Here is a 14276-nt window from a genome sequence, read left to right on the forward strand (position 1 = left end):
CTCCTGCCTCCACTTCCCAAGGACTGGCATCCAAGGCGTGTGCCATCACGCCCAACTTCTCTCATTTCTTGATGCCAGTTGCAGACTTATGTCCTAACCCAACATATTAAAACCTGAAGATCAAGAAAGAGAAAGCGAGGAGACCTTCGCAGACACTCTGTTGAGGAAACAGCAGCAAAACCTGTCTGAAGAGGAATGGCTGCCAGGGAGCAGAGGAAGCTGCAGCTGACATCCCAGGGCGGCTTGTCTTTGGGGACAGAAACGAAGAGGCTGCAGCATCAGTGCCCATTGCCCGGAGGCTGGCAGAGAACCACCTGTAACAGGCAGAGCAGCCCTCATCCCGCAGTGAGGACCAGCCACCCCCTTGCCTGCCTCAGCACATCCCCAGAGGCCTCCACAGCCCCTAGGACAAGCTGAGCAGAGAGATGCAAAGGCTAACATCTCCCGGAAAACAGGAGATGCCACGGGCACGCAGGAAGGGCCAGGCAGGCCATCTCTTCTACAGATTGTTTCTAATCTGAGTGAAGAGGAACGCCAGGAACACCAGAGACAACAGAACAGCCAGCAGCTCCCACCGAAGGACAGAAGAGATGGAAGTGAAAAGAGTGAAATCAAGTCCGAGGGACTCTGTTCCACGATCCCTGCACAAAGCAGGGTGACCCCCGGGGGCCCCCAAAAACTAAAGTCAAGAGAGAGTTGGTGGGGAAGCCCAGCCTCGTGCCTACCATTCAGAGAAGCTCAGCATGCACCACGGCAAACTGGCAGAAAGCCATGGCTGCCCTGTCAGTCTGCTGCTGGGTGGCTGCTCAGATCTGTGAGGAGACCACCGAGGAGGAAACACAGGGTTTTTTCTTTTTCTTTTTCTTTTTCTTTTTTTTTTTTTTTTTTGCCCCAGCATTCCTTGCATGCACTCTGTCGGGGTTTTTGAAGACCCAGGGCACCAGGGATGAGGTGTGACAGCCCTGAGTCTTGAACTGGACCCCTCGCCTCACGCTCTGGATTCCAAGAGGCTCTTTGAACTCGACCCTCAGCACAGCCATTTTCTCCCACACTAGGTGTGTGCTCAGTGACGGAGTCACGCCCTGCAGAGTCATTTACCAGAGCTGACAGTTACAGTGGTATCACTGGCCAAGGCCAAGTCTGGAGGTTGTCTGGCAGGTTGGTGGCAGAATCGGGGGTAGATGTGGAGATAGGATCCTAGTGTGTCCACACTTGCAGATACAGAGACCCATGCAACTTGCACAAAGGGCAAGCACTGTGGGCTACAGGTGACAGCGACAATCCACTGCTTCAATTTGTTCAATTAATATATTTTAAACAGCAGATAAAAGCTTGATCGGCTGGTTAGGAGGCCCTGGGGACCTGCCTGCCTCCATCTCCCCAGATCTGAGATTACAAGCATGTGCTCCTTGTGGGCGGGGATTGAAATCAAGTCTTTGTGCTTAAGAGGCAAGGGACTGGGCCACGTGACCCACTCTTAAGCTTCATAGAATCAGCGTATATTAATGTCCTAGGCAGTGCACTCATGGGTGACACATTATACACACTCGTCACACACTGTCTTGTTATATGCACCCTCACGCTGCCTGTGAATTAAAGGGACAGCACCTAACAGAGTGTCTGGGATTTCAGTCAGCCATGGGCACACCAGCCCCTGCCCCCACCCCCACAAGTTTTCCCCAGAAAGTCACCTCTCCACACTGGACACCAAAGAGAAAGAGCCCTTAGGGTCCTGCTGCAGCCTCAGTCCCAGGTTGGGGTATTGTGGCATTTGAAGCAAGGCTGCAGAGGTGCCCAGTTCAAGGAATCAGACTCTTTTTTTTTTTCATTTTTCATCATCGTCATTGTCATGCGGGCATGTGTTCGTGCAGGGCAGACACACGCCACAGCACACGTGTGGAGGTCAGAGGACAACTCACAGATTCAGTTCTTCCCATCCAACCTGTGGGCTCTGAGGGTTGAACTTAGGTCATCAAGCACCCTTAGCTGCCTCTGGCAGCATGCCCAGACTCTAGACCTCGTTTGCATACCAGTCCCTACCCCCAGGCTCTAGCCTCTCCCCTAGACACTAGCTATGCCCTAAGTCTTGTGTCACATCTCTAAGACACTTTGGTTTTCACGGAGGGTCTCATGTATCCTGTGGCACTCTGCCATTTCTTCTCCATGGCGTCGAGTGAGATAGTATTATCCCAAGAAGCGTCTAAAGCAACTAATGATCCCCACAACCCACTGGACTAGGACCACAGGTGCACACAGACAGGAATTCTAAAAACAGAAGCTGAGATGTGTGTCTGCATGCATGCATGTGTGTGTGCACACACATACACACACATACACATGCAGGCACACATTCACACATATACATGCAGGCACACATACACACACATACACATACAGGCACACATACACACACACATACACATACAGGCACACATACACACACATGCAGGCACACATGCAGGCACACATACACATGCAGGCACACATATACACACATGCAGACACACATACACACATGCAGACACACATACACACGCATGCAGACATATACATGCAGGCGCAAATACCCACATACACATACATGCAGGCACACATACACATGCAGGCACACATATACACACATGCAGACACACATACACACACGCAGACACATACACACACGCGTGCAGGCACAAATACATGCATACACATACATGCAGGCACACATACACATGCATGCACACATATACACACATGCAGACACACATACACACATGCAGACACATATACACACACGCATGCAGGCACAAATACACGCATACACATACATGCAGGCACACATACACATGCAGGCACACACACACACCAATCAAACCAGTAGAATTTGAAACCATTTCCTTTAACTGTATGTTAGGTCACAGACCCTCTTTGCTTTCTCCCTCCCCTCCCCTTCCCCCTCCCCCTCCCCATTCCCTCAGTGCTGTGTCTTTGCCCAGCTCCACAGACTTGGACCTGACTGGGGCAGTGAGGGAATGAATAAAGAAAACACAGGCCCAGATAGTCACACAGAAGATCTAGGGGCTGGACTAGCTGATGGTTAAGCTCATCGTGTTTACAACATCAGGTTGAACTGAGAGCTGGGGGCATCGCACAGACACGATTTAGAGGTGGGGTGTGTGAGGTACAACTGGATCCTGGAGGGGGGTTTAGCTGGTCTTGACAGGAGTCTTTCATAAGGGAGCAGTCCAGGCTGTAAATATCTGTGGGGAGAAGGCTATGGTAGACATTTTCTACACACACTGTCAGTGACCACAGATGGACCAGAGAAAGGCTCTGAGCCTCAGCCAGGGAAGGTGTTGCAGCCCCCATAGGACCGAGACCCAAGTCGTTGACTTGACCATGTCCGTGACAACACACACATGCACTCAGACTCAGAGGGCTTCCTAGGCTCCCCACACCTTGGACAAAGAGTTAAGAAGTCCCGTTGTGCTGTGCTTGCGTACTGCAAGATAAATGTATAGTCCTACCCAGTACCTTGCGAACCTTGCGTCTAGACTTGGCTAAACCAGATGGTGTGGAACTTGCTCACCGCCCCTGAAAATCTATAAGAGTCAGAGATTCCCACCGCGTTTGGGGTTTGGAAGGCTTTCCTTCAGGCCTCCGTTATGCTAATCGTGGCAGCTGTTTCTCCAATCCCGGTCGTGGTCCGCCTCCCCCCATCTCTCCACTGGTACTACGCCTCCTCTGCTAATACGGCTCATCTCGGAAAGGTGAGCCCAGTACGCTCGCTCCTCTCCTGAGCCAGCCCGGGGCATCTGACCCACCTTCGCCATTACAACACTCCTCCTCTTCTGAGAAGTACTCCTCTTGTGTCACCTCGGCTCCCCGCAGGGCGCTCGTGTGCTTGGGTGCAGACCAGAGCCGGTGGTGATCTGTGGTTTCTGGCAGTGGCTTTCTGACTTGGGAGGTGACACCTCTTTAAAACAAGTTCCACACACGGCAGCCTCTCCGTGGAGCTGCGGGTGGGAACCTAGAGCAGAGCACACCCGGACTTCTCCTCGCTCACCACAGTTACAAAGCGTCCAGCCCGCGTTCGCCCCGCCTGCCTCGGTTGCTTTCACGTGCTGGCCGTTTTGCTCTCCCTCTATGGGGTCTCTATACCCTGCCCTTTCTCTCCTAGCCCTGAACGCTGTGTGTTAGGATTCTGTCTAAGCTCCACCCCGCAGTTACCTGGCAACAGTCAGGTATGCCCGCCCCACAGTTACCTGGCAACAGCCAGGTAGGCCTGGCCTATTATAAAAGAGGCTGCTCGGCCCCTCCTCTTTCTCTTGCATCTCTTATTCTCCTAAGTCTCTGCTTCTCTGTCGCCCCCTCTTGGGCTCTCCTCCCCTCCCCCCTCTCTCCACGTGGTCATGGCCGGCCTCTGCTTCTCTACTCTCTCCCTCTCTCTGCCCCTCTCTGCCTCTACTACCCCCTTAACTCCCTTCTCCACGCCCTGAATAAACTATTCTATACTATACCATTGTGTGGCTGGTCCCTCTGGGAAGGGATGCTGCAGCATGGGCCCACTGAGGCACCCCCTGCCCCCACACCGCCGTAGAACATATTCTCTAGCCGCTTTCTCTTTTTATGATCACAACACTGTGATGTCCCTCCTTAAATTTACTTAGGTCTTCCTGATGTACATGGATGGGGAATGGGAGTTTACCGAGCACCCGTTGCAGAGCCAGGCCTGGCCTGTGTGTTTTGAAGTCTGTACGTGAGCTCTCTCCTCACTGTTGGTGGTCAGCCCCATATCAGCCCTTAGCAAAGCCAGCTCCTGGTTGGCTATCATTCTGCACTCCCCGTGGCTGAGTGTGTCATCTCTCTAACTATAGACGTGACAGAGAAGTAGACAGGCGCGGATACAGGGATGCTGCCCCTTCCGAAGTTGTGGTTCAAGGACTTGTAGCAAGGCGTCCATCTCAATGGATGACGGTTAACAAGGGCCACCTAATTCTGTAAACTCCATTTTGGCTGAGCTGAGACAATTCCAGTAACTACAGTACTTCGGATCCTAGAAGTAACTTACCCTGTGTCTCTAGACTTCATGGCTGCCCTGCCCAGGGACTTCCCAGTATGCAGTAATGGCCGACCGCTTGACCCGAGAGAGCTGTTTTTTGATTGACATTCTTTAACTCACTACTCCTGAGTTGCACCTAGCAGTGGCCAACCACAGGCCAAACGGGAAGCTCTCAAGTTTCTCTCCTGCCCTCCGCTCCTACCCATATTTCAAACCTCAGTGTGTAAATGAGTTGTGATTCTTACCCGCTCCTCTCTAGCCTCTCTAGGTCTTTCCTGCAAATATGCCTTAGGTACCGCGGGTTTTTCCTGCCTTGACCGTCTCTCCTTCTCACTGCTGCACACCTCTGCTTCTTCCTCTCCCTGCCTCCAACGCCCAGACTTCATCCCCCCTGGCGCACTCTCTGACAGCTGACTGGGCCTTGCCTGAGCTTTGAGTTTCCCTCCCTTTTCCAGAAGCTTCTTTTCTAGTCATCCTACACACAGACACCTCAAAACTACGGTGCCTATGGAGAGTTCCCCCAGACAGAACCGTGGGTCCTCCCCTAAGGGGGGCGGCGAAGCGGCTTCTGTCCTCTGGCCAAACAGCTGTTGGTTGGGGGGACACATCTTCCTTTTCTATTGGGAAGACTCCCGTCCCTCCTTGAAGACATGGCCCAGCAACCCTCTGTCTTAGACACTTCTTGTCTCTTCAGAATCTTTCTGCTAAAGCAAGCCTGGCCGAGGTGTTACGTGGCTGCTGGTGGCCAGAGGGTAATATCCTTAGCTTACACATTGAAGAGGTCCTCACATCCAAGTTTCCTTCTCTCAGGGCTTCCTCTCACTCTGCCTCTCAGGTTCTCCTCCATATAAACCCTCCTGTCAGTCTCCTCGACCTGACTCCCTTCTCCAGAAACCGCCACCTCTCCTAATGTACGCCGCTTTCCCAAATCTGCTGCTAAAATTTACTACAGAAAGGGTCCGGTTACAAATCCCACAGACAGAGGACAACGGCTACCCCACTTGGGTGGCTTTCTGTCTTAGCAACCCTGGTTTCTCAACCTGACCCCCAGCTACGATCTAATCCTCCTGTCTTTGTCTGACCTCTGCCTCCTTCTGCTCTGACACACGGAACAGCTTATGGCCACTGCCCATGTCTCTTCTGACAGCCTCTGTGCCAAGCCTTCCTGTTTCCTGTTTCCTTCTTCCTGCACTCCCCTCCCCACGATTTAACACCTGAGCTGCCACTCCCCCCACCAATAGTTGGCTGGCTCAGAACCAGGGGAGTTCACAGAAAACCAACCACTCCTCTCCTGTATTCTTTGTGTAGGTGGTAAAATTTTGCAGACTCCCCTCCCCCAATAAAGGCCCCTACTGTCCTAAGTCCCTTGTCCCCCATCATGTGATTCCACCTCATAGAACCTTTCAGTCTGCACTCTGCCAGGAGCTTTTTCCCCACTATGGAATTTATGTTCTGCCGATAATTCCCAGAATCCCGCTAGGTGCCCTTTATAGTGACATGTCTCTTCTCTCCTTTCATCTAGGAGGCCTGTTTGAATACGTATCTGCAGCCAACTACTTTGGGGAGCTGGTGGAATGGTGTGGCTTTGCGCTGGCCAGCTGGTCCCTCCAGGGCGTGGTGTTCGCGCTGTTCACCCTGAGTGCGCTGTTGACCAGAGCCAAGCAGCATCATCAGTAAGTCCTACCGCATCTCTGCACGCTTAGCTCGTTCTTAGACATCTACACTTTCAGAACGCTAACATTAACTCGAATTGCAAATCCTGCTTCATGAACGCCAAGAGCCCAGGAGCTGGACCTGCAGCTTTGGGGGTAAAATTTTGATCCCTCTTGCTGGAAGCTTGGTGTGAAGCTGGGAAGGACAGAAGTCAATCAGAGAACCAGGAATGGGGGTTCTGTTACAGAGCCACTGTTCTGTTACAGACACCATGACCAAGGTGACACTTAGGAATGTAAGCATTTAACTGGGAATGTGTATACAATGTTAAAGTTGTGGGGAGCACGGCCGCAGGCATGAGGCTGGAGAGGTAGTTGAGAACTATATCCCGATCAGTAGGCAGAGACAGAGACGGGGGTGAAAGGCAAATGCATCAATGAAGGGGGCTTAAGGAGAGGATTGGGGGGTTAGAGAAATGTGGCATGGCGGTGTGGGGTGAGGGGGTGCCCAGGTGGGCCCTTGCCCAAGCACCTCTTCCCCCTGAGGGACCACACGCACACAGGCATGGTATAGAATAGAGTTTATTCAGGGTAGAGGATGGGAGTTACAGGGGCAGAGAGAAAGAGAGAAGTGGAGTGGAGGCCGGCCATGACCACGTGGAGAGGGGGGGAGGGGAGGAGAGCCCAAGGGGCAGAGAGGTGAGAGTAGGATGGAAGAGAGAGAGAGAGAGAGAGAGAGAGAGAGAGAGAGAGAGAGAGAGAGAGAGAGAGAAGGGGCAAACAGCCCCTTTTATAGTGGGCCAGGTCTATGGGGCGGGGCATACCTGGCTATTGCCAGGGAGAGACAGAGATTTGGTCCGGACTTGGCAGGGTCTTTTGACACTTCCTCTAACAAGGCCCCGCCCCCTAATCCTTTGTCAGCTCCACTTCCTGGTGACTAAGCAGTCAGATACATAAGCCTCTGAGGTATAAAGAAACATCGCAAGTACATGCGAGGAAGGCTATGAAAAGGAGTCACAGTATCAAATGACATTCTCTGAAGCACAGTGGGGGATGGGAGAAGCCTAGGCTGGGAGTCTGTTACCTGCTTTCTGGTCCTAGTGATAGTTCAGAGACCTGTCCCCGTGCCTTCTTGCTGTTTGACCTCGCAGTGTATTCTGGGAAGCAGCCGACATCACGGGAAGAATGCATTCGCTTTCCTGGTCTACTTAGACTTCTCTGGTTTCCCTGCATCCCCCATCTCAGAGAAGAACACCGATTGTTGTCCAGAAATAGGGCAGCGACCACTGTAGCTGCTTCATGCTAAAAAGGGGAGGAGTCTGCAGATATTAGCATTTGGTCTAAGCTCCGCCTCATAGTTTCCCCAACAACAGCCAGGTGTGCTTGACTCACTATAAGTGGGGCTGCTTGCCCCCTCCTCTCTCTTACCTTCCTGCTCTCGCTGTCCTCTTGTCCCCTCCTCCTCCCTCCCTATTCCCCTCCCCCTCCTCTCTCCATGTGCTCATGGCCTGCCTCTACTTCTTTATTCCTCTCTCTCTCTCTCTCTCTCTCTCTCTCTCTCTCTCTCTCTCTCTCTCTCTGTCTTCTCTGTGTCTACTAACCTCTCAGATCCCCTCCCCATGCCCAGAATAAACTCTATTCTATACTATACCTTAATGTGGCTGGGCCCTCGGGGCGGGGCGGGGGTGGGGATGCCTCTACTTGGGCCCGCGGAGGCACACCCTTCTCCCACACCAGACTACACATCCACCAAACATATCCCCTCTCCCCTTATCTTTTTATAAAACCCAACATTTGGTGACGACAGGGGCGTGGGTCTTAAAAAAAGAACTCTTAGGTGGTCTTCTGGGGCTGTTCCAGGTGGCTTCGGTAAAAATTGAGCAGGCAGTGCATCTTGGGCTCTCTGCAAGACCATCTGTAGAAGCCAAGGGCTGGAAAGACTGAGAGAAGACCGCTAGTGGCCACTTTAGTGGCCAAGATCAAAGTGAAAGGGGCCTCCCAGAGAGAGAGACACACACAGATACTGAGTCACAGAGACAGAGACACAGAAACCGAGAGTTTTAGCCACCATTTGATTATTAGGTTAAAACAATAGTGAACAGTCTCTTTTCGCTTCACATAGATGCTGCAATGTTAAATTAAGTCCAATGTCCAAAGAATATAATCCCTTTAACCCCTTAGAAAAGTATGCTAGTCCCCCTGAGCTGTCCTTTCCTGCTGGGTGTTTAGGTTTAAACAGGGCTAGAATCTATCACGTTTTTCTTTTAATATCCTATATTGGGTTTCACTGCTATGAAAAGACACCATGACCAAGGCAGCTCTTATAAAAGAAGAAACATTTAATTGGGGCTGGCTTACAGTTTCTGAGGTTCAGTCTATTAGCATGGCAGGAAGCATGGCGGCACGCAGGCAGACATGATGGTGGAGAAGGAGCTAGTTCTGCATCGCGATCCGCAGACAGTAGAAGGAAATTGTGTGTCACACTGGGCATAGCCGGAGCATAGAAGACCTCCCCCCCTCCCCCCCACCCACCCCCACCCTGGCCCCCAGTGACACGCTTCTTCCAACAAGGCCACACCTCCTAATAGTGCGGCTCCCCGTGGGCCTCTGGGAGCCATTTTCTTTCAAACCACCGCAGCCACCTTGCTCTCTGTCAGGCTTTCTCCTGCCTTCTGTCACGGGGCTTCCTGCACACCGTGCAGCCCGCGCTACCTGCCTTCCACCGCTAAGCATGCTGGTCTCTCTCTCCTCTGGATCCTCCCCAGCCCTGAAGCAGCTACCAAAATGACTGCTTGCCTGTCTTGTTTTCTCTCAAACTCTAGAAAAACTGTTTTCCCACCCCCTTCTTACGCCATTGTTTAATTTTCTGTTGATAAGATTGAGAATCCAAAGAAGAGACCCTGATTTCCCCCCATCCCCACCCCACTCCCCTCAACACCAAGAATGCCTTGCGATTTTCACTAGTAGGGATTTCCTGTGGAAAACTGAATTATTTATTTCCCATTTCTGTATGCTTCATATTCAAATGCCAAGTGGGACTTTTTTGGTCCCTGTTCCGTTAAAGATAACAGTTTTACAGTGGACTTGGCCACCTCGTGTTCAGTCTTCCCCGCCCCCATCCAGTTTCAGAAGTATGATTGATTGCTCATTCATCCAATCAGGGACGAGCCACCGTTTGGTTTTCCTATCGAATCCTGCAGAGGTAAAGAACAGCAGTAGGCCTGGACAAGACAGCAGCCACTAGAGGCCATGGTCCCTGTGCACAAGGAGCCTGGGGATAAAAATGGAGCTAAATCTTGGCTCCCTGGCTCCCGTCCCCCACCATGCACGAGGGGCTAATGAGGGGCGCCTCCCGCCCCCTCCCTGACTCTGACTCCGGCTAGCTCTGTGAACACAGGTGAATGAGGCTGCATCGAGTTAGCAACTACCCCGAGTAGACTCAGCAGATGTGGCTCCTGGCTTATCTCAGAGCTGGTGTAGTTTACTACAGAAGAAAACTAAACGAGGGGTGGGGTGATGAGGCACTGAGCCATGGGTAAGGTGGGAGATCCCTTTGTTGTCTTTGATCTCCCCTGGCGACAGACTAGACTGTAGTGACTGCTCCCTGCCGACACACAACACACTAGACATCCCTGTTTGGGTGGACTAGGGAATTCGAGTTGGCAAATGCCAGCTCTGACCCGAGGTTTTCCCTATCTCTGCTCCTCCGGTTCACGTTAGATGGGAAAACGTCTAAGAATCCTCCAAGGTCACTACTTGGCTGCCTTCTCAAACTCTGGGCCAAGTTAGACAAATGAAAAGCCCTGAGGCATGGCCCCAATGTCCCCTGGGACGGTTCCCTTGCAGGAGATAGTGGGAGAACAGCCTCTCATTAGAGGAGTCTAAAGACCACAGAAGGTGTTGTGGGCTTGCAAACAGTCAATGACCCCAAATCGAACCAGAATTTTTGGGGTTGGATAATGGCACATTTGTCCACTTGCTTCTCCTTGATCAACTCGTTATGACACATGAAACTTAAAGACCTGTCAATTCTTGTTCCCATTGAATGAGCCAAAAGATGGTGGACGTAACTGGGACAAATTCATATCCCTTACAAGGAGGGCAGGTGCTCCAGGTGCAACGAGTTGTGCAGGGTTCAGTAGAATTTGTTGTGATTATAAAAAGATAAAGAGGTATAGGAATGTGTTCTATGGAGGTGTGGTGAGGTGTGGGGGAAGGGGGTACCTCATCGGGTCCATGCCAAGGCATCCCTTCCCCCTGAGGGACCAGCCACACAACAGTATGGCATAGAATAGAGTTTATTTAGAGCATGGGGAAGGGAATTAAGAGTAGTAGAGGCAGAGAAAGGCAGAGAGAAGGAGAAAGTAGAGAAGTAGAGGCCAGCCATGACCACGTGGAGAGAGGGGGAAGGGAATGGGAGGAGGGGGGAATGGGAGCAAGGGGGCAAGAGGCAGGAGAGAAAGGCAAGAGTAAAAGAGTAAGAGAGGGAGGAGGGGGGCAAGCAGCCCCTTTATAGTGGGCCAGTTCTACCTGGCTGTTGCCAGGTAACTGTGGGAGGAGCATACCTAGCTGTTGCTGGATGGATGTTGCTGTGAGGCGGAGTCCAGAGTACCAACAGCATTCTGTTCAGTGTGAATCACCGGGTTCCATCTTCCTGACATGCCTTTTGTGTATCTGCTACTCACGCTCATTCAGAACTAAAGCCACGGCTGTTTAGATCACCTACACCGCCTTGCATTTTCTGTAAGGTTTACGTAGGAGTTTATGAACCACAGTGTGCACGGGTCGTATTATCTTACTGTGTATCACTGTCCTGTCGCACGGCACTATCTTCCTCGCCAAACAACGGCCATGGTCTGAGCTGCGGAACCCTAACCAAAGATCATACAGCTAGGCTGGCCGACTGTCCCCATGTTCTCGCTGTTATCACAAGATGGCTGGATGTCTTTCCAGAATGAGAAAGAAACCTGGAAACGGAAGCATGCTACAGGGGTCTGAGGAAGTTTTACGACCGTGCTAAAAACTTTTATGCTAACTCGATATAAGCGAAGGTCATCTGAGAGAACCTCAGCTGAGAAAATACTTCCATAGGCAAGCCTGAAAGGCATGTTCTCAATCAGTGACCAATCAGTAAGGGAAGGCCCAGCCCGTTGTGGGTGGTGCCATCCCTGGCCTGGTGGTCCTGGATTCCATGAGAAAGCGAGCTGTGCAAGCCGTGAGAAGCAAACAGGAAAGCCAGGCCTTGCATGGCCTCTGCATCAGCTCCTGCCTCCAGGTTCATGGCCTGATTGAGTTCCTGTCACTACTTTTTTTGATGATAAACAATGACGTGGAAGACACTTTGTTTCATAACAGCCCTAAGATAAGGGATGCGGCAGAAGGTCGGAGTTCAACATGATGAACTCTGCTTAAATCAATGGGGTCCTAACAATTCATAACAACTGTAAGGGCTGGCTCAAAGAATCAACATTTATTTAAATGTTTTTTTTTTTACGAAGTTTTATTTAAATATTATACAATAACTAAGAGTACCAGACTGGTCTGTTGATCTGGTTGTTCAGTAACCGTATATGGAGTTACACTAATGTAATCAGAAGGATAAAAGGTCAAGTAGGTCCCAGGGACTAGGAGGCATGGGAAATTGCCCATTCTTTTGTTCTGGGGGACCCCAGCCAGTGAGCTCCAGTCAACGCTGAGGGAACATCTCTCCCATGCTTCAAGTGAAGCCACAGTAGGGGAGGACCTCTGACTGATTGATCTTCACATCGATGGCACAGTTGGTAAAAGGAGAAAGGAGCCAGGGACTCCTCTGAAGCCAGGGGTCCAGACCCCTAAGTGGCTGTGATTCTAAAAGGGGTGGTTTAAGTCAAGATGGCCCCACAGGTCTATGGGGAGTGGCCCTATCAGGATGTGTGGCCGTGACAATAATAGACTAAACCTCTGAACCGCAAGCCAGCCCCAGTGATGTTTTCCTTTATAAGGTTGCTGTGGTCCTGGCATCTCTTCACAGCAATAAAGCCCAAACTAAGATAAGACAATGCCCAGGAAAATAGGCTTAGGCTCGATGTCTAAGAGAAAGTAAAGAAGAAAAAAGAAGTCACACTTTTAAACCCAGAAAAGTGGGCAGACTGCCTGTGGATGGCAAAAGCACTGAGGACAGGGTTCTCGAGGGAAAGCGCTGTCTCAAGGAGCAATTGTTCCTCCTGTCTCTTTACCGTGACATGATGTTAAATGTGACTTACGGAGGGTCCCTTGGCAGGGTGACTAACAGCGCCAACTGGATGAACTTTTACTGAAGGAGTCTGTAGTACGCCCTGCTGTACTCACTGGAGGACATCAGAACGCTAGGCCCCGCCCACGGCCAGAGGTAGATGCCATTCCTTTGACTAGGAGCAAATCACTTTCCTAATGGACCTCGACAGAGCGCCCTGATAACTCACAATGGACTCTAAAGCTATGGGATCATTTACCCCATAAGAATAAGGAGTCTAAAACCTCTTAGAAGACAGGCTCCTTGAGAGGCTGAGGCAGGGGGATTTCTAATTCCAGACGAGCCAAGGTAACATAACAGCATCTTGCTCCCCACCCCCAAGGGAATAATTACATTGTCCTTAGCTTGCAAGGCCAATATTTCTGAACACATTCTGGGCTGGCACATATATATATAACCATCAGATAAGTTATGGATAAGGAAACACCTGAAAGAGACAGTCCTAGCTGTGTATTCATTGCAGTGCAGCAGAACTGGTCTGCCTGGCGGTGAAACTGTAGAAACATCACTGGAATTTCAGTTTATAAATGCTCGCACTGACAACAGAGCCCTAGGACATTAGCTGTTGTAGCTTGCTAATGTTGTGTTTATAAAAAGATAAAGAGAGGGAGGATGCGTTCTATGAAGGTGTAATCAGGTATGGGGGAAGGGGGTGCCTCGGCGGGCCCATGCTGAGGCATCCCTTCCTCCTAAGGAACCAGCCACAGAGACAGTATAGCGTAGAATAGAGTTTATTTAGGGCATGGGTGGGGGGAGATAAGAGGGTAGAGGCAGAGAGAGGGGAGAGAGTAGAGACGTAGAGGAGAAGAGGCTGGTCATGAGCACGTGGAGGGGGGGAAGGGAATGGGGAGGGAGGGAATGCAAGATCAGGAGAAAGCCAGAGAGGAAGTGAGCAAGAGCGAGGAGGGGCAAGCAGCCCCTTTGTAGTAAGTCGGGCTTACCTGGCTGTTGCCAGGTAACTGTGGGGCGGAGCTTAGACTGAAGGCTAACAGCTAATACGGTACTCAGGGTACTCTGTCGAGGATGAAACTTAAAGGACTTTAAGGGGACGCTGCTTGCTCCAGAAGTCTGAGCAGCCATACTTAATTAGTACAGCATTGAGTGGGTTGCAGGTCACGTGACACGGCTCTCCATAGTTTGGCAGAGCAGATACAGACACGCTCCTGTTTGTTAATGGTAAACGCTTGCACCTGAAGACCAGCCCTAGACAAAACACTGAAATTTGAGAAAGAGATTAAACTACTGTAAAGCTACCTGTTTATCAAGTTCAGTGGCCCTTTAAAAACCGCCTCAGTGCGTCCTCAGGATACAG

The 14276-nt window shown here is 51.1% G+C and overlaps 1 protein-coding gene across 1 annotated transcript in view; it reads left to right on the forward strand.

Annotated features, from left to right (window-relative positions):
- Srd5a1 (steroid 5 alpha-reductase 1) overlaps window positions 1-14276 on the forward strand; it is a 40743-nt gene that overhangs the window by 21330 nt on the left and 5137 nt on the right. Inside the window, exon 4 of the mRNA XM_052159956.1 lies at window positions 6564-6714. Coding sequence (XP_052015916.1) covers window positions 6564-6714 — 151 coding nt within the window. The remainder of the gene's footprint in view (window positions 1-6563; window positions 6715-14276) is intronic.

Source organism: Apodemus sylvaticus, chromosome 16 (assembly GCF_947179515.1).
Source record: "Apodemus sylvaticus chromosome 16, mApoSyl1.1, whole genome shotgun sequence".
NCBI lineage: Eukaryota > Metazoa > Chordata > Mammalia > Rodentia > Muridae > Apodemus > Apodemus sylvaticus.